The sequence below is a fragment of the Mercenaria mercenaria genome, unplaced genomic scaffold (assembly GCF_021730395.1).
Source record: "Mercenaria mercenaria strain notata unplaced genomic scaffold, MADL_Memer_1 contig_4762, whole genome shotgun sequence".
Taxonomy (NCBI): Eukaryota; Metazoa; Mollusca; class Bivalvia; order Venerida; family Veneridae; genus Mercenaria; species Mercenaria mercenaria.
Genome location: NW_026463015.1, coordinates 34,222 through 55,826, shown reverse-complemented (window position 1 = coordinate 55,826; position 21,605 = coordinate 34,222). Strand labels below are relative to the sequence as shown.

Below are 21,605 nucleotides of genomic sequence, written 5' to 3'. Positions count from 1 at the left end.
TAAATACAAAAAAATGATTTCTGTCAGAACGAGAACGAAATATTACATTTGTTATCTGCGCATGATGCTTATCCTGCGCTATTACTTCGATCAAAGCAACAAAGGTAATGATAAAATTGGATATTTCTCAGACTGGTGTCTTTCTTAATTGAGTGATTAAATTAAATTGAGCCACGTCATGAGAAAACCAACATAGCGCGTTTGCGACCAGGATGGATCCGGACCAGCCTGTGCTTCCACGCAGTCTGGTCAGAATCCATGTTGTTCGCTTTCAAAGCCTGATCGAACAGAATGGATCCTGACCAGACTGCGCGGATGTGCAGGCTGTTCTGGATCCATGCTGGTCGCAAACGCACTATGTTGGTTTTCTCAAGGCGCGCCTCAATTCTCTTCAACGATCATAGTTAAACCAAAAAAAGGTTACTAGTTCAATATTTAAAATATAAATTACTTCATATTGAATGTAGTGGTACCTAATTGGTTTTAATATAAGTCAAAGAATTCCTGAATTTGTGATTTCATGTTCATGATATTTAGTTAAAAATAATTTTTAGCAAAAGAATGTTTTATCACTGTTTATGCACGACGGGCGGTTATACCTCGGGCGTAATAATATCATGAGGGCGCATCCCAAGTGATTTTTTTGTAGGACGTATGAACGCCCGAGTGTATAAAGAGTGTTAAAACATGGTGTTGCTATAAATTATTTCGATTCCAATACTAGTATGCCCTTAATCTAAAACAGTAGATAAATATACAAGCGCTTTTTCTTTGTCGCAACAAAATTTTTGACGTCAACTCACGTTAACGTGACGTCATTCTATCGCGAGAGTGTTTTAACAGAGGCAGGCATATTAGAATGAAACATATAAAGTAAATATGAAAATATTAAACTTAGTTACATCAGACTTAAGCATACCAGTATTGCATTTAGAAGCAACTTTCATCTGGATTGTAATGAGATGCATTATCAGTTGTACAGGTTACTGAATAAATTCAACAAAACAGGAATATTTCTTTGCTATCTGGTCATTTGGACGTACGGGGCTACAATAGAAAAACGTAAAAGTGATCTTTTCTAAACTTTATTCTATTTACTATCTTTCACAACTATCAAATGTATTGCTTAATGCTTTGAAAGGTTAAGGAAATAAACACTATTTTCTAATACTGAACATTCACAGGAATTCGCTACAGACGATTTATCATCAAAGCAAGATAATATATACATTTTCATAGATCGCCTGTCCATATAATTTGCGCTTTATATGATCATCCTTTTCATAATCTGTAAATTTATTATAATTTTATCATATAGTCAGACCTGATGTAATACTATATGTTATGCAAATGTCAATTCTATATTTTTGATGTATTATGTACAAAGCTAATAAAAGATATGTTCTGTTCTCTTCTGTTTATCAAGAGTTTATAGCCAACAAATGTTTATTGTAGTATTACGTCACCAATTTAAAAAAGTAACTTTATATTCTAGCTACAACTTTAGTCTGTAATTGTAATAACAATATTAAAGTTGACATAGCGTATGAAATTATCGAAGTAATGTTAAAACTTTCTATTAGCGCAGGACATACGTCTTGCACAGATAAAACTTATAATTTTTCGTTCTCGTTATGACGGAAATCACTCTTGTTTCTATCTATTTCTACTACATTTTTAAAAGGTACATAAATGATATGTTTTATAAATGAAATATATTTGAATTCAGGATTTGCTATTAGCGCAGAACTGACATCCCGGGTTACAGAATTAAAATTACATTTGTCTTTGCAAAAGCTACAACTTTAGTCTGTAACCATAAAACAAAGTTAAATTTAGCATGGTTTATGAAAGATATTCAAGTAATCAGGATCATTTCCAGATTTTTTATTAGCGCAGGGCCGACATATCCCGCGCAAGATACAGATGTAACAAAATATTCATTTGGCAAAAGCTACAATTACAGCCTGTAATCACAAAACAATGATAAAGTTAGCATGGTTTATGAAAGATATCCAAGTTATCAGGATTATTTCCAGATTTTTTATTAGCGCAGGGCAAACACATCTTGCGCAGATAACAAAGGTAATTTTTCGTTCTCGTTATGACGAAAACCCCTTTTCTTTCTAATTATTTTCTACTCTGAAAACATTTTTTTAAGAAGTTACATAAACAGTATCTTTTAAAATTGAAATATGTTTGAAATATCGACGTCATTTCAGGATTTGCTATTAGCGCAGGACCGACATCCGCGCAGGATACAGATGTAACAAAATATTCATTTGGCAAAGCTACAATTTCAGCCTGTAATCACAAAACAATGATAAAGTTAGCATAGTTTATGTAAGATATCCAAGGATTATTTCCAGATTTTTTATTAGCGCAGGGCAAACACATCTTGCGCAGATAACAAATGTAATATTTAGTTCTCGTTATGACGGAAATCACGCTTCTTTCTATTTTTTTCTACTCCGAAAACATTTTTTATGAAGTTACATAAATAGTATCTTTTAGAATTGAAATATGTTTGAAATATCGGCGTCAGTTCAGAATTTGTTATTAGCGCAGGATTAACATCCCGCGCAGACTACGGATGAAACATTATATTCAGATTTTCAAAAGCTACATATTTAGATTGTAATCGAAAAACGAAGTAAAAGTTAAAATGGTTTATAAAAGATATTCAAGTTATTTGAGTAATTTTCAGAGTTTTATTAACGCAGGACACACATCTTGCCCACCTACAAAATGTAAAATTTCGTTTACATTTTGACGAAACTTATTAGTTATTCTGTCTGTCTCACAATAAAACATTAAAAAATGATATAAGTATAAAAGATCTGTAAGAATCGTCTTTTAATTCTGCTTATTTTTGTTTTATTTTTAATCTTGGCCATGTCAAGAGATATGCTCACGTTGGTAAAAAAGATTGCGCTTTTTCAATATGCAATTCAGTCTTTTATGTAAGTCTCCTTTATGTTCTATATCCGGTATAAAATGACTGCGTGTGATCGAATGAAGTAAAAATACTTTAGTTATAAAAAGAATAGAGAGGACGATGTGGCTATCCGAAGGAAATCACACCTTCACGCATATTTGAGTTTTATTGCATATTGTATCGTACTGCAGATATTGAATTTACTGATGTTGAAATAAATTTATGACACATTTTTAAAACCAAGATTTGCAATATCAGTCTGTAATTGTTAAACAATGTAAAATGTAGCATGGTTTATGGCAGTTATTCATATTATCAGAGTAATTTCCAGATTTTCTATTAGCGCAGGACACATCTTGCGCAGCAACAAAAATACGTTCACGTTCTGGCGAAAATTACTCTTTTGTACTACAAAACATTAAAAAATATCAATACGATCTGTAAGAAATGATCAATATATATTTGAAATATCGGTGTCATTTCAGGATTTGATATTAGCGCTGGATCGACATCCCGCACAGGCTACGGCGTTTAAAGGTTAAAAAGAAATAAATAAATAAAAAAAAACGCTTGTGTGATTAAATATACTTTGGATATTTTGTATCATTTTAAAGTTTTTTTAACACCTATGACAAATGACTCTTAATACCGTCGTCAACAGACATTTTTAGTCCATAAACTACCAGGGACGTGAGCACCTCATTGAAATTACCGCATAAATACGCTCATTTACTTTAAAAAAATGTTTTTCTTGTTCTTTACAAATTAAGCACAGTCAATTCACACCTTTACGCGTGCCTGATCACCGTCAGTTTTAAAATTAAACAGTTTTATGTAGGCCTACAAGTCTAACCCTCTAATGATATTCAATTTTATCTGGAGATATCATCCATATGTTAAAGCGCAGACTCATTTACCAAACGCGGAAGACAGTTACCCTGCGCATATAAGAAATATATAAGGTTGCCCGATTTACAAATCGTTGCGCAGATAACAAATTGGTTATTTGCGCTGCGCGATTTACCAAATGCGCAGATTGGCTATATGCGAGTAACAACGACATGAAATGAGAAACAACTCAACAAAGTATTTCTTTTCTTTACCGTAATATTTCATATCATATGCATCAATAACTGTGTGAAAATAAATCAGATATCTTCCAAGAAACTTCTATGTGTACTTCGAACAACAATAGTCAGCCATTGTCATCATGTGACGTCACATCACTAATTTCGCGGTATAGGTCAACAATTGTGTCAATCAAACTATCAAAGGTTAAAAAGCACTAAATATTGCTCAATCATTGAAAAGCTATCTACATTAAACTAACAGGAACACTCAAAAGTAAATAAACGCCAATTTGAACGTTTTATATCATTGGTTTACAATGCCACTATCAAATATTACTCTCTGGGAAGTGGACACACCAGATATTTTGCAAGTAAACCTCAAGGTCTCGGGCGTGGTCATAATGTTTCGGAGCCTAAGTTTTGTACTATTACTGAATATTTTCTATCTGATACTTATCTAACATATTCCAATTCACTGTTAAGTATCATGCCTTTGGGTGTATTTTGAGGGGATGGTCGCGGGGCCCCCATCCCCTCCTCCCTCATAAAATCCGTTGAGTTTCGACGTTTTGATGTTTCACCTTGTACTGATATTTCACTCATTGTTGCCTTGCTGGGACTTAATTTGCATAATTAATGAGGACAAATGCCGAACGGATGATAGACAAATTTGTAAACATTGCAAACATTTGCTTAATTAATGAATATTTTTGAATTTTTTGCAATAGATGTGCAAAAATACGCTTTTGATAAATATTAACAGATATTTAGCATGGTAACTGCAGGTAAGAACGTTTTTCGCTAGCATGCGTAAAATAGGTCACAAACTTTGACATGTAAACACCACGCAGGTAGTGAAAACTCAAATACCGCGAAATTAGTGATGACGCGAGATTAGTGATGCCGAGTATACTACAAAAAATTGGTCTCAATTTTTCCCTACGACTAGTAATGAAAAAGTTACAATATAAGGTATTTATAGTAACAACAAAGGGAAGTAATTCTAAAGAAGGGGCCTGCGCTGTCAATAATTTCTAAATAACTGAAAAAGACACATTTCTTGCCATAATCGCTCCAATTGATCCGAGATCATTATGCGTTGTTGATCCAGTTTTTCAAGGTAACAATTGGGCTCGGTGTGGCACGCCTTGATGATTTAGGTACAATGGCCGATAATATTGAAATGGTACAGAGGAATGCAGTTAGACCAGTGGATTTGATCATGTGAGCGGCAGTCAAGTGACAAACCTATTTGTCTCTTCAACGATTACTACCGGTCTTGAAAACATGATTTAATGTTTGTTTTTATTGCAGCCTGATTTGGCAGAGTTTGTAATGTGCACATTGAACATTTTAATTGTTGTATATTTTGTCTAATATAAAAAAGCACGCCTATTATTGACATTCCGTGGCATTGAAAACGCAATGCTAAGATCTTTACAATGTGTTTCAAAATCACGTAGCTGTAAATGTTTGTAATTCTAAGTATAAGCTCTGATTTTAATGACGAAAACTATGACAATATTAATTGAATATTAAAGGAGTAGTACATGAAGCTTCAACAAACAGCGTGACGAGGTGACTATTTCTTGCCAATACCCACAAGGTTTCCCAAACGAAAAAAAAGGGGAAACAAAATACTTCAAAAAGCACTAACAGTATACAGTGTTTTGATGATGTTTTATTAGTAACAAAATACCAACAAAACATATGATATGCAAGAGTCTAAGCTAGGTTACAAGTTTAAACAAATTTAACACTAACAGAATATTTTATTTTTTTAGTGTTTCATTACATCTGCTGAAACAAGAGTTGTCACTTATGGTGACAAATGCCCCACAGCGCCTTGACCTTTGACCTGGCGACCTTGACCTTTGACCTGGTGACCCCATAGTCAATAGGGGTCGTGTACCCAATAAGTACTATCAGCATGTGAAGTTTGAAGGTCCTGGGTGCAGTGGTTCGTGAGTAAAGTGCCTTCATACAAAACGTTAACGTTGTGACTAACGAACGAACGGACGGACAGTTGAAAACTAATATGCCTCCCTTCAGGGCATAAAAATACCATGAAAACATGAACAAGATACACTTTAGAAAACATGAACAAAACATTATTTACATGCATGAAGCAAATTTAAAATTCTCACAAATAGGAAAACAATCACCGTCTCTAGATTTGCCATGGAATTCTATGAAAGTATTCCATGGATTTTCAGAGTACGAATTTTAAAATATCTTTTTATAAGAAAAGATAAGAAAAAAATACCGCGGAGTTCCCATGGATTTCAATAGAGTGTCACAGAGTACGGTGGAAATCCGTAGCGTCGATGGTACTCCATAGATGACTGTGGAAACTGACAAAATCCATGGAGTATTTGGATAGCATGCCATAGGAAACAACTGTGGAAATCCACTGAAATACCATGGAAACTTGTTAGTGACAGAACTGGACTGAAATGAAAATTAGAAACCATTACGCATTTCCGATCTTTATTTATAATTTCATATTTAGTCTATAATACATGTATAACTATAGTAAAACTGCTTAGCCTATGAATTTGCCATTTCTTCACTAGGTGACAGAAAATGTACAAATAACATGGTGCTAAAATGTCACCATTTTCTATCGGTTCCAAAGTCATTGTAGTATATCAATATTTTCCACTTTTTGCCATGTTTTTTTTTTCAAGGATCTTATGCAGTATAGCCAGAGTAAGATATGCAATTATTATCGATTCCTAATTATCATTTATATTGTCCGTAAGTATTGACCTGGCACTCATGAATATGCCGTATATCTCCGTAAATTAATTTTCGGTTTCCGAACATAAATAACATTCTTAACTAAAGTCTGTTCCATTCCAAAGGTTTACCCCAACTTTGGTGTCAGTAGTAAAGGGGGGGCGATATGGGGACCTCCCAGGGGCGGGGGTGGTGGGGGGGAGGGGGTGCGATATGGGGACAGATAGAAATTTATAGTCCATTTTTCTGTAGGTGATAAGGTTGATTCACGTATGTCTAAGGTTTTATATCATATTACTACTGTTCTACTTTACTACTACTACTACTGCTACTACTACTACTACTGTATAAAATCTCAAATCTACTTGAATGAACCAATATCACCTTGATAAGAAAACCAGGACCACTGGTTTTATTTAATGGCATAATGTACTACTACCCCTTAGGCCACACCAAATTGAAAAGTTGTTCATCGGATTTTTTTCTGAAAAAATTGAGGCGGCGAGCGAAAAAATAATTTAAATATTTTTTTTGGTTTTTGAGAAAATCAGAAGCGAGCGAAGTGCGAAGAAATATATTTGTGTTCATTTAGCTCCCGACTGACTAATAAAAACCTTAAAATAGAATGTATTGCCCTTTTAAATTAAACAGTAAGTCCCCAGGGATTGAGAAAATCTGACCTGCAGACGCACTACAAAGCGAACTCGTGAAAAAAGGTAATAACATTGGCATACACTACACTGTAATCAAATAATGTATGCTTTTGTAAATGCTGTTAGAAAATATGTAATAAACAACAATGCATAACCTTAAACCATACTTATCACATACATATGTGAATTGAATATCTACTGCTATGAAAATGTAGCATTTTAGCTGACTTTACAAAGTTTATAACATTTGTTTAATACATCAAATATCTCTGTAAGTGTTACCAGACCTATTAAAGCTTTTGATTTGAAACTTAGAATAGTTATTTACTGTCAAAGACTACACTACACCAGGAGAAACAATACTCTTAAATCTGAATCTAGACAGAGTTGTGTCCCTTTTTAACATAGACTATTTTTATCCAAGTTTTATATAAATACCAATAGCTCTGTTACTTTCAAAGCTTCTGACTATTATGCCCTTTTTACTGGCAAAGCTCTGATTCAGAAAAGCCGAGTATGATGTCTTATGTACAGCTCTTTTTCTAACTGTAAACTTTCATAACATATTGAATTTGTTGAAACAATTAAGGTCTGAAATGGAGATTAACGTGTATTAACATTAGCCTACTAAATGATTGGAAAATTTGAAAATCGAAACTGGTCTGAAAACTCACAATGTAAATTCCTTACCCCACCAACTTTCGTATGCAAATGCTGATGATTTCGACAGGAAAAACAGAAAACAGGTAAGTGACATGCATCAATAAGTATTTACGGTAAATTTTACCCTTACCAAAATAATGTAGATTGATGTTATCAAATGAATTAGTATGTTTTTCTCCATCCAGTTTTCAAAGAAATAAATCGATTTTTGCAGCATGTAATTTGGTTAACATTTGAAGAAAATGGTGTAACTGCATAAAAGGGAAATATCTTTAATGCAACTAAATATAGGTGTAATGTTCTTTTATAGACGATGTGTGCGTAGTATGTATTTATTTTGATTAAAATCCATTTGAGAACAATCTGGGACTGGAATTATTAGCATTTATACACTTTTACGTCCGTAAAAATTAGCGCACCAAAAAAATTTAGACTGATTTTTTTCAATGGGGCGAGCGCAAGCAAAAAACAAAAAAAAATATTTTTTTTGTGTTTCTGAAAATATACGAGCGGCAAATCCGATGAACAACTTTTTAATTTGGTGAGGCCTTATTGGGAAAAGATAAAGAACAGCAATATGTGTGTACACGTTTTTTATTGTTTAACAGAACGAACAAGTAACAATGAACAGTAAATACAAATTAAGGGTACAAGTAATCATGATTTAAAACATACAATTCAAACTATTTCCACTTTGAAGTCTGACAGTATTCATGGTCCAGTTTCTAGCGTTAGTCTCCAAGAAGGGTTTTATGTGTTCCTCCAAAGGTGGTAATCCATACGAATCAAAGTAGATGGCATTATTTTCTTTAAAAAATATAGCCACCCAGTGTTCTCCAGGTTGATCTGAATCATGCGTGTTAACAATATAAGCTTGTGTATGACTAGGCTTTCGTTCTGGTAAATGATCCTTGGGACAGACTATACCATTTAGCGATCGCAGTAGAAATGATTTGTCCAGTATATATTGTAGTTTAATTGTTTCCATGGTTCCAGGCGAATTTAACTTGTTCCATCCATACACTTATCCACGACTCATCCGGATCTGAGCGATTCAGTTTCTGCTGCCCTTTTATATCGTCGAGCAGCAGTTTAGGAGCTTCTTCATTTTTGTCAGTGTTAAATGGTACATCTTTTATCTCGTCATGGAAACGTTCTGTCACTTTTTGCATGTCAAGTTGATCAAGTGCCGTATCAATATACAGTTCTACCCATTCGTTCGTGGATGTGAATAAACACATGTGCTTCGATTGAGTAGGATGGTTATCTTGACATCCTAGACAATGTTTCTTCATTTCATTATAGATGAGTGTTTGTAGTTCTTCCACGACAATGGTGTTAAGTATGCCTTGAAGTTCTTCTCTCTCCATATTTAATAATCTGTAATAATTTCTCTGAGCTCGTTGATTTCAATTTGATTGTCAAATTCTGCATACACTATAACGTTGATGATTGCAGGAAGCGCTTCTCCAAACTGAATGTCTCTCCTCATGTTTCCTGTTTTTATAGGGTGAAGCTGTCCTTCACTACCTTGGTCTGCCGTTAGGTCAAATCCCCAAAATGTGTATCCTTTTTTGTATTCTGCCATGGAAAGGTCAATGGAACGATTCGCTCCCAACGCTCCTGTAGCTTGGTAGAGAGACATGTAGGATCGTAGATATTCTCCATTGTCTGGTGTGTATGGTTTGTTGTGAATGGTTTTCCCATCAATGCTTACTTCAAATTTAGACAGGCTGAAATGTTGGAAATCAAATGGGTTGGTCCTCTCATCACCGTTCATATCTGAATTTTTCACCATGCCTATAATGATTCGTTTTGGAAGTTGACCTAGAAACAGGTGATCATCAATTTTGGATCTCAGTCCGTCAGGGATTGTGAATGTTTTCACTACTGCGCGACGTATCGGAATCTTCATGTTATGCTGTGCAATGTTTTTATTTAAGTCATTTGCCACTACAGGAAGTAAATCCACTGTTCTCACGTTGAATCCCACTTGTTGAATATCAACTTTTCCGTCGGCGGTACCCATGAGACAAAAGGCGGTAGGACTCCTGTTTAATTTGAGAGGTATTTCAATTCCATTGGGGAGGTATTTCTCCCGTAGGAATAAGTCAAGATGTAATCTTCCGATGAGTTCATGTGTTGCTTGTAGTGATACGGGTTTTTTTTTTCGAAATTTCCAACTCTCATTACTTCCAGCCGCTGTGTTATCCTGCATGTGAAGGTAACTGTCTTTCGACCAGAGTTCAAGAGCCTGCATTTGTGTGTCTTTACATTCCTTGTTGTAAGGCAGGAGGTTTTCGATGTATGCTCTGTAAGGGTAGTTGTCTGCATTGCTGGAAACCAGTTTATTGTTCAGGTACAGATCAATGCTACTAAACAAACTGTGGAAAAAGTTATTGACCGCCGACGTTTCTGTGTCACCCGCCAGATTGGTCCCATCAGCTTTTTTCACTTTTAATTTAATAAATAAATAAGATTGATTTAAATCTGTCCATTTTCCGTCTGTGGAGGAATAATGAATTCAATAGGGGCTGAATTATTCAGTGCAGAAATTGGGTAATGTTCTGTCCATTGTCCATCTTGCATAGCTGTCATGGTTGGAGGTACTGATGTAACATCAAGTTCAGATTTGCTACACTCACAAGAACCGTGTTTAGTCGAAAATATCAAGAGGTCTATATTTAGAATGTTTTCTTAACTGCTTTTTAGTTTTTTTTATGTGAACGTTTTTTTCTTTTTCTTTGAAGTGGTTTTCCACGTCCACGTTGTATCACCGCCACCCTTCTTCCACGACGCCTGAATGAGGAATGACGGCGTCGTCTACGACTAGAACCTTTTATACTTCTGATCAAAGAATTTCCCATTGATAAAGCTGCAGCCTTTCAAACAGACTTTAACGCCTTTTTATCCACGGGACTTTAACACTTGTTTAGGACTTTTACCTAAAATTATATCCTTGGCTGCAAGCATACCTTGTTTTAACCCTTCACGTTTTGACTGCCTTGACTGCTGATTTAACCAATGGTGTTACAAAGGGACTTGTTGTTTTGATAGCAGATTTGAATATAGATCCGAGTCCATGACCATATTGGCGAGGAACTCCTCGATACACTGGATGCATTTTTTATTACAAATTAAGTCGTGTTTTCTTCCTAAAATGCAACTTTACCATAGACTTTCCTACAACAAAATGAACTATTTGTCCAGTGTCACCCCTTATATTTATACCTATTTCATCAAAGTTGGATTTGGAGATTGGGATGTAATGTAAATTTTAACTGTCACTTAAAATGGTAATGTAAAAGGAATTCATTGTTGTGTTTGAGGTTGTGATACAGCTTGTTGTTGTTGATGTTGAAATGGTTTTATGAATTTTAAACCTGGAGTGGGTAAAATGTAACCAAGTGTACTGCTTAGAATTAACCAAATCCGGTCTTGTGATTTTAGGCAAAGTTGAATGATAGAAACCACCAACACAAAATAAATGGCAAGAATCTGTGACATGTAAATAAGTCGGTTTTTAGGTTCGCGTGTTTTGGAAAGCGTGGAGTTGTTAACCTGCACACTGACTGAATCTAACTGGGGCATGATTGTGAAATATTTTTGTTTTTATACGAGATGACTTTCTGGAATCCAACTGTCAAATTTCTTTGGATATCCTTCCCAGTGGACTTTAATTTCTTTTATCTTTTTTCCACCTACGTTTCTTGTGCGACGAGCAAGAACTGAATCAATTTCATAGATTTGATTATCTTTTATAGTCTGAATTTCAGGCAAGTAGAATGAACCTTCAATTTTTTCATCACTTAAATCTTCTAACTGAACCGTTGCTGATGAAGAATTGCGTACATAAATGACTTTGAAAAGTTCTTTAGTCCAATTGGGTAGATACCCTTTATCAAACGTTCGCTTTGTTTTATTAATACGGACTAAATCGCCTACTTTAACAGGAAGGGTTTTAGACTTAAGCCTTGTACCAAATAGATGTTGCGCAACCTCAGGCTCTGTATCAACAGAGACCGATGCTGGAGTTCTTTGAATGCTCCGGTGAAAACTATGATTATAGGCATGAAGCAAATTATCTAAAATATCAATGTAACGTCGCGTTTTTTCATGTGTGAAATATTTCCACATGCGACTTTTCAGACTCCTCTGAAACCTTTCAACAATGCTAGCTTTAGTTTCAGGGGTTTCTGTTGTAAAGAAATGAATATGTTTTGATTTTAAGAATTTTTGAAAATCTTTATTTTTGAATTCAGACCCTTTGTCAGTTCCCAAGAACTTAGGAGAGCGACCCGAAGTTTTAAGTATGGACTCAAATGCTTGAATCAAAGTCTGACCCGTTTTATTGTAAATTGGAACAACCCAGGCATATTTCGAAAACACATCTATTACACAAAGTAAATATCGATATTGGTCGTTGTCTTTCATTAACCTTTGTAAATCAGCTAAATCAGCTTGCCACTGGATATCAATACCCCCTACACGAGTTTTGCGTCTTCTAAACTTTCGTCGAATAGGTTTGTATAAAGTGTATGTTTTTTTGTTTTTGAAGCCAAGTTCTGACTTTCTTTAACGATATAGATGGTTTATGTTTTCGTACTGCCAAGTATAATTTTTGGACTCCTGCAAAACCGGCAGGGTGTTTAGGATCGTAATAAATTTTAGAGAGTATTTTATCCAATTTACCATCCATGTTAATATGCTACCCAAGTTTGAGACCCGGAGGCTTGAGGTTCTTGTTTTATAACCTTTTTAGCTCACCTGTCACAAAGTGAAAGTTGGTCTGAATTATTATCTTGATGATATCTAGGTCAAATTTGAAACTGGGTCACGTGCGGTTAAAAACTAGGTCAGTAAGTCTAAAAATAGAAAAAACTTGTGACCTCTCTAGAGGCCATACTTGTGTGTGGACCTTCATAAAAATTGGTCAGAATGTTAACCTTGATAATATCTAGGTCGAGTTTGAAATTGGGTTACATGCCATCAATAACTAGGTCAGTAGGTTAAATAATATAAAAACCTTGTGACCTCTCTAGAGGCCATATTTTTCATGGGATCTGTATGAACGTTAGTGTGAATGTTTATGTTGATGATATCTAGGTCAGGTTCGAAACTGGGTCAACTGCGGTTAAAAACTAGGTCAGTAGGTTTAAAAATAGAAAAACATTGTGACCTCTCTAGAGGCAATATTTTTGAATGGATCTTCATGAAATTTGGTCAGAATGTTCATCTTGATGATACCTAGGACAAGTTCGAAACTGGGTCAAGTGCAATCAATAACTAGGTCAGTAGGTCAAATAATGTAAAAACCTTGTGACCTCTCTAGAGGCCAAATTTTTCATTGGATCTGTATGAAAATTGGTCTGAATGTTCATGTTGATGATATCTAGGTCAAGTTCGAAACTGGGTCAACTGAAATCAAAAACTAGGTCAGTAGGTCTAAAAATAGAAAAACCATGTGACCTCTCTAGAGGCCATACTTTTGAATGGATCTTCATGAAAATTGGTCAGAATGTTCACCTTGATGATATCTAGGCCAAGTTCGAAACTGGTTCACGTGCCGTCAATAACAAGGTCAGTAGGTGAAGTAATAAAAAACCTTGTGACCGCTGTAGGAGCCATATTTTCAATGGATCTTCATGAAAATTGGTCAGAATTTTTATCTTGATGATATTTAGGTCAGGTTCAAAACTGGGTCACATGAGCTCAAAAACTAGGTCACTATGTCAAATAATAGAAAAAAACGACGTCATATTCAGTTCAAAACTGGGTCATGTGGGGACAGGTGAGCGATTCAGGACCATCATGGACCTCTTGTTTTGAGGAGGTGGTGTTGCTGGTAAGTAGGAACTGGTTTCAAAATATTCATCCCCATCATCTTCATCCTCGGAACCGTCTCTCTGCATCCATAACCAACGCTGTCTGTTGCCAACATATTCCTGAGGGACATTAGATTCTCTCAGACCTCGAGAAAATTCTTGCCATCCTCTTGGATTGGATCCTTTCCGTTGTCAGAGGACATCATTGACTAAATCAATCATATTAGATCCAGGAATAGGTTTTCCGTTTTTCTAAATTTCCCTGAGCATTCCAACTCATGCTCGGGTGGTCTTCCAAATTTGAAGAAGTAGTTTGGCTTTACGACGCATAGTTACTGGCACACTATCAATAATACGATCACGCAAAGTCTCAGGCTTTTTCTCTGTTTTGTCGTGCTCCGGTTGTTAAACTTTTGATGATAATGATGGTTGTACTGCTTTTTTATGAGCCAATTGAAATTTTTGTAACGTTTGTCCATATAATTGAGCTTTTTCACTTTCAGACAGATTGTCATGTTAAAGGACGGAATTCATTTCTTTCTGTAGTTCAGATGTTTGCGTGACTTGTGGATCTGGAGGGAGCTTTGGACGTTTCTCTGCTTTCCAACGATTCATTTCCTCCAGCATTTGAAACGGAACAATAGCCATCTTCTTCATAATATTCTATTGTAATAGTCTATTCGTTAATTCTGTAATTTTTCTGTCGAGCACAGGTCTTAGTGCAAAAGCTAATAGTGGTAAAAAACCACCTTTCTGATTTAAAATGTGTTTTTTCTTCTGAATGGGTGTCCTTTTGTGTGCTAAGATCCTAAGATGTTGACGGTTCGGGTGTAACTTACGCTTTTGAGCCTCTGATAGAGATACATTTCCTTTTAAAACATTGTAGCAACACTCAGACACACAATTAATGACTTCTTTTGGAGCATGTTGAATCATTTTCTTTCTAAATTTTGGCGTTGTTCGACCAAGAGCAATAACCATGGGTCCATGTTTACGTATCAAGGGAACCTTGTGTTTTTTTTCGCACGTTTTGTTTTCTTTGCCATATTCTTCTAAGTTTAAAACTAAACTAAATCGTGAGTTGTTTTGTTTACCCTTTATATAGATGAAAAAAGTAATACTCTAGTTCAAAGGTGAAAATCTAGCAAGCAAATTACTGGGAGATCCATACCTTGCAGGAGATGCTATAGTTGAGGACATACTCGAAAAAAGTAAAGATCTTGATGAAGACCCTTTCGATAAGGGGTAGAAGGAAGATTTTAGGGTAAATCCAGTTACTTTTCTGGGATCTTTCTGATTATTGCTGGAGATGCTATAGTTGAGGACATACTCGATAAAAGTGAAGATCTGGGTGAAGACCTTCTCGATAAGGGGGAAAAAGAAGATCTTGGTGTAAATCCTGTTACTTTTCTGGGATCTTTCTGATTCCTTGATTTAGGTGTATCAAGGAAAGATGACATATTAGATAAAGAAAATCTTGGGGAAGATGAGCCTCTTCTTGATAAAGGAGAAAAAGACGGCCTTGGTGTAAATCCTGATTGTTCAGGTGTATTAAGAACAGAAGGTGAGGATGCGTTGCGATGTACTGCTGACTGGTGTGAGCTAGGAGTGCGAAATCCTGAAACAGTACTTATGGGTGTAAGTGGTGATCTGACAGGTGAAATTTGATCCAAAACATCAGACAAATGACTTTATTGTGACAAAGGAATGGAACTTCTATTGACTGGAGTGTGTGACTTTTTACGCTTTGTTACAAAACGGTCATCGATTTTTTTAAAAGGAGCTGGAAGTTTTCTTCCTGTTTTGTTCTTCTGTTGTTTTTTATCAAAATTTTCAGTGGTGAGTGTTTTTTTCTGAAAACTTTGCTTATGGGTTTTTTTTCTTAGATTTAGTTTTCCTTCCTTGACGCTGCTTTGATGGATTTTTTTGTCTTTTTGATCCGAAGTTTCGTTTTGTTTTTTCACCACCCCATCGCAATAAACTTCGTATAATTACTCCACTTCCTCCAGGTTTTAAAATAAGTTTCCTTTTGGATTCGGCATCAATACTTGAATCTGCTAACTGTTCAATTGCCTGTTTGTTCCTATCCATAAAATTTAACGTTTATTTTGGTAACTTAATTTTTTCTGCACGATAATTTTTGCTGCTAATGTAAACCATTTGACCATTTCTTTTAACCCTGCTGACAGTAATTGATCTCTTCTCTGTGGATTGTGTTCCTGACTAAGTGATTCCAAAGCTTTTATCACAACTCTTGGTGTATAATCCATGACTAACAATTTTAGAATGAATACTGTTCCTGTATCACTTTGATATTTATAGTCGGGAGTAAACAGTGGGACCACGATCCTGTCCTGTAACCCAGTCATGAAATATGTCTGTACGTAATCTGTATTGTTCCTGAGTTTGGGGATGAAAATCAATCAATAAATATCCATGTGGAATTGAAGTAGCATCTTGGTAAGATGCAAGTAAATGTGGTAGCTGAATTTGGTTAGCCAATGCTTTGATCTGACCTTTATCTCTTGTATTTTGAAATAAAATCATATAGTGGGCGTTAAGACTTATAGTTCTGCTGGCTTTGGACTGTGGAAACATGTTTTGAGTAATATATATAACACTAGCATTACGATGATGACCTTTTCGTGTGAACCAAAGTTTAATTTTTTCTTCATCTTTGTCTCCTAACATGTCGTCAAAGATGACTAAATGTCGATTTGTAGTATCGGTAACAATATCATCGTCATCATCAGGAATACCGTTTATAAACTTAATGACGCACCTTCACTTTCTTGTAACATAGTGTACATTGATTGCCACTCCTTGTAACACCACACGATTTGTTGTGGTACATTTTGGAACATATTTTCTTTGTATTCTATCATTTTTTAACAAAGTGTGCTTTGCCTGAACCACTTGGTCCCGAAATAAAAATATTACAAGGATGCTGAAAAAGTAAACTAGTTTCCATGATGGTTAAAATGAAAATGACAACAAATTTTATGATACGATTTTATTTATATAACTGTAAAGAAACAACAACATAAACAATGTCTGTAAACATGCGGTCATTTTTTTACATATCCATCGGCATTTCATGACGTTTTTTAAATATTTTGAACAGTGGGGCTTTGAGGTCAAATATGGGTTCAGCATCACTGGAAGAACATTTCCCGTTTGCAATATTTGGTTTACAGTAGTGGTACAAAAAATCTATAACACATAGATTTTCCAACACTTCATCTTCCCATTGTAGAAATGTCCATTGCCGTAATTTGACGTCTGATAATTCTTTATGAAACTGACACAAGAGTCTCACCGCTTCTTTAAATTCAAGAAACATCTCAACTCTCGCCAACTGACTTTTAATGACGGATGGTGTTATTGTTTGCATGCTTGGTGTTACCATTTGAAAAGCGTAAATTAACGCTTTTCTGTAAATAGGAGTGTCTAAAATACGTCTGCTCATCTCCAGGATTACAAGTCAAATGAATTCAAACACTGATCCCACTCTTTTATTTTGTTAATAACACTGCATTATATTGTACATATCTTATCCAGTCCTCTTTGTTAATTGAATTCATGTCGATTTTCACTTCGTACATGTCTTGTATGTTTGCAGCGAATCGTCTGAACTTCTGAAATGTACTGTCCTTACTTAACCACTGACAGATCTGCTCTGTACTTTCAAGATGTTCATCTTCAATAATATTAAACAACGTGTTTTTATATAACTTGAAGTTCAAAATATAAAATAAAGACACAAACAGTTTAATTTCTCGTCTATGTCGGGGCCTGTACATGATTCTCTTCTGCAAGCATTGAATCCAAAATGTGCTTCTTTCCTATCGAAATGATGCCGGACACTGACTGCTAAGAAAACCTTTTTGTTTCATTTATAGATAAGGACGATTTAGGTACAAAACACCGGTAACCGATGATTTTTTGACCATGAATGCTGATACAGGTTTCTCAAAAAATATACACCCTTCAAGGAAAGGAAACGTGTACACAACAGAAGAAGATCCAAATGAACACCTCGATCTCGTGTACTGAATTAACCAAATGTAATTGTCGACTCCACCATTCCTGTGATTCAGTGATATGTTGTTTATTTCATCTGGAGTAAAATCACATAGGGAAAAAACCCATCGTTGTGAAATCATATTTATCAGTCTATTATACATGATTTCAATTTTCCGAACAAGATGTCTCCTGTACACCAAGCCAATATCATCTTTACTTTTAATGTCTTGCAACAAATCTAGCATTAGTGTCAGCCCTTTTTCACTGTCTTCATATATCGTGCAATTAGAAATCCTTTTAAACTGTTTTATCAGCCATACGTGAATAATTTCTCGTTGAAATTCCACACCTTTTTTAGACATTTGTACAAGATACTTATAAATCATAGCACCTATTTCTGGTGGTAAATATAAACCCACATCTACTTGTAAGCAAGCCATCTTTTTAAAATGTTTCAATCATTTTCTATGTTGATGGTTCGAATGTTGGAGTCAGAATGATTTAGACTGTTGGAGCCAACTCCTTATATCCATTAGGATGGATCCAAATCTATTTCTTCCATTCCACTTGTTAGGATGGATTGCATTTGAATTCCACATATCCATTCCGATACCCCAATTATTATCTCGTGGGTTGGCCTCTACGAGGATTTTAGATCCCGTGGCTAGAAGAAGATTTGTTAGATTTTCATTCTGTGTGAACTTCAGCCAATTTGCTTTGAAAAGCACTTCTGTAGATTGTTGATCCCATTGTTTCGCATTAAAGTTCTCTGATTTCATATTTCCCAAACGTTTCATCTCGTAAGGACTTGTCGTGTTCATGATACACAAAGCACGATCCTTTTCTTGACATTGCATCATTTTTGTAAATGAAAATATTGCTCACTACATACATAAACCGCACTGTTGTCAGTAAAACTTGATTTGTACATGTTGCTGAAAGGAGTTTCTCTTCCATAAAAGAATAGTATGTCCTCTGTTACTCTAATGTTTTCATTATTTCCGTTTGTCTTAAGTAAAAACATAACTTCTTCTGTTGTTGTTAATACCAGTTTCATTCAATTAAGTAAATGCCAGGCTTTATCAATACAACATTCTGGTTCATTTAAAAATGCCCAACGTTTTTTATGTGAAAAAGTACCACCCCTTTTCCAGTCATCTATATGTAAAAGCACTCTTTCACTATAAGTAACGAAAATTGTCCAGTCCGTCCTTCTACTGCTTTTGTTACGAAGGCTTTAAAACGATGAAAGATGTCAGGTTCATTTAACCATGCACGTATCTGACGCTTTGATCTCAACCGTTTTTGTGTTGATGTAATGTGAAATAAAACCACAGCATACAGTTCAAAATCTAGAATATGATATAGAGAAATCCAGGGTATTTCTACAAAATCTTGATAAATCCGTTGGCATATATCTGGAGACACCACACCCGTCTCCTTTGATGTCATGCTTAGGAATGAATGTATCCATATGGTACAGTCTTATATAGATCAACTACTAGCCGTTTGGTATAGACAGATCGAAACGTTTTTGTCTGTGCTTCACTGGTTACTTTTCTGTCCCTATGCCTTCGAATACGTGACGGATAATTTATCACTGTGGAAAAGTTTTCTCTGTCTTTCATACATTCTACCATTGTGTTGAAATTGACCTTTTGTGTTGTATCGTAATCTAAAGTGATTCCTTTCACTTTACATTTTGTATGTCTTTCCCCACCTACTATATACTCGTAGCCGTAATTTTTAGGTCCTAAAGCAACGTATTTAACAATTTTACCTTCAAGCACCTTATCAGTCAATTTTCCTAGACGGCTATTCACAATAGGAATATTATATTGATTTGGATCATAGATATACATGCAACTGTCTGTATCAAAGTAAAGCACACGCTGGCCTAAACGTTCTAACACAAAATAGAGTTCGAGTCTAGCATAAGCCGTAACAAAAGATGCAGCCACAACATTAGCTGAAGAATATGGTTCTACTTGATCTGACCTATCTGAAAAATTCATTAAAGCAAACGCATCATGGTAAAAAAATCAACATAATTGAGTTTGATGTTTGTGTCTGTGACTATTATCATAATACCTTGAAAGTGTGTTTACATATTCTGTCTTGGGTAAAATATTGTTTCCCCATAGACAATTGAGCATAGTTTTAGCAAATGCACGTTTACCAGGATCACTTTCAATTTGATCTAAGTGTATACCTTCAGCTATCAAATAGTATTCTTTAAATTTCTCCTGATCTTCCTTAGTTTTTACCCAGGCAGGATACCCACTTGCTTCCTGCTTCATTTTTAGATATTTGTTTATGTACTTTGAATAAACCTGACTACTCCAGTGATCCCAGTGCCAAATATGGAATATTTCTAGCACCTGGTAACCTTTGTCTATAGCTTTTGCTAATTCTACCGAAGTCCATGTACCAACCAAGGCTCGATCATCAACACCATGACTGCAAAAAGTACATTCTTTTTCAGCGCAAGTCCGACACAGCGTAAATACCATTTTCTTGTTGCAATGCAAAGGTAATACAGGCATCCATTCATTTTGAGGTGGTAGTACCTTGCACTTGATAAGTCCTTTATATTTTGTTATATCGTCAAAACGGATATGCTCCTGACTTAATATGATGGGGTGTCCTAACGGATATTCCTTATATTTACAAACGTATGGATAGAGCGAACAAATGTCAGCATATTTAATCTCCTGGTTTGTAGTTTCGTCTACTTCATGACACAAATGCACTGCATTAGTTCTTCCGCCGAATAGCGCCTCTCGGGGTTCAATGGGTTCTAAATGTGGATAGAACCTGTCAGTCAATGACTTATACACAAGGTCATTTTTGTATGAATTATTAAACTGACATTCCCAAATATATCTAATATTGTATCCTTGTTGCTGTAAAACATCAAATCTTTCAAAAGTGTTTTTGTACAATGTTTCCATTGTTTGCATTGAATACGGATTTTTGTGCCCCCCCCCCCCCCATGAGTGGTGGGGCCATATAGATTTGTTCTTGTCCGTGCGTGCGTCCGTCCGAAGTTCGTGACGCGCCTAGCTCGAAAAGTATTTGATATAGATTCATGAAACCTTGCATGAGTCTTAATTATGATATGAACTTGCGCACCTTCTATTTTTCATCTGGCTCTGCCCCCCATTTTCAGAGTTATGGCCCCTGAAATAGTCAAAAATGCACATTTTCACCTTGTGACATGCCTAGCTCAAAAAGTATTTGATATAGATTCATGAAACCTTGCATGAGTCTTAATCATGATATGAACTTGTGCACCTCCTATTTCTTATTTGGGTCCGCTCCCTATTTTTAGAGTTATGGCCCCTGAAATTGTCAAAAATGTACATTTTCACCTTGTGACGCACCTAGCTCAAAAACTATTTAATATAAATGTTTGAAAACTTGCATAAGTCTTTATCATGATATTAACGTGCACACCTCTAATTTATTGGCTGGTTCCACCCCCTATTTTTAAAGTTATGGCCCCTGAAATAGTAAAAAATGCACTTTTTCTCCTAATTATGTGCCTAGCTCAAAAAGTATTAGATGTAAATTCAGGAAACCTTACAGGAGTCTTTATCATGATGTGGCCTTGCACACTTGGCATTCTTCTTGAGAATCTTACTCTTATTACAGAGTTATGGCCCTTGAAATAGCCAAAATAGTA

General features: G+C 35.4%; 2 protein-coding genes across 2 annotated transcripts; both read right to left on the bottom strand.

The window, feature by feature from the left end:
- Window positions 1-9,438: 9,438 nt before the first annotated feature.
- On the bottom strand, window positions 9,439-14,872 carry LOC128554155 (uncharacterized protein F54H12.2-like). The gene is made up of 3 exons (XM_053535404.1): window positions 14,731-14,872; window positions 13,884-14,073; window positions 9,439-10,402 (listed from the first exon to the last, which is right to left on the bottom strand). The coding sequence occupies exons 1-3, from the start codon at window positions 14,870-14,872 to the stop codon at window positions 9,439-9,441; spliced, it is 1,296 nt and encodes a 431-aa protein (XP_053391379.1).
- Window positions 14,873-18,408: 3,536 nt separating this feature from the next.
- Window positions 18,409-18,777, bottom strand: LOC128554154 (uncharacterized). The gene has a single exon (XM_053535403.1). The coding sequence runs from the start codon at window positions 18,775-18,777 to the stop codon at window positions 18,409-18,411; it is 369 nt and encodes a 122-aa protein (XP_053391378.1).
- Window positions 18,778-21,605: the final 2,828 nt, after the last annotated feature.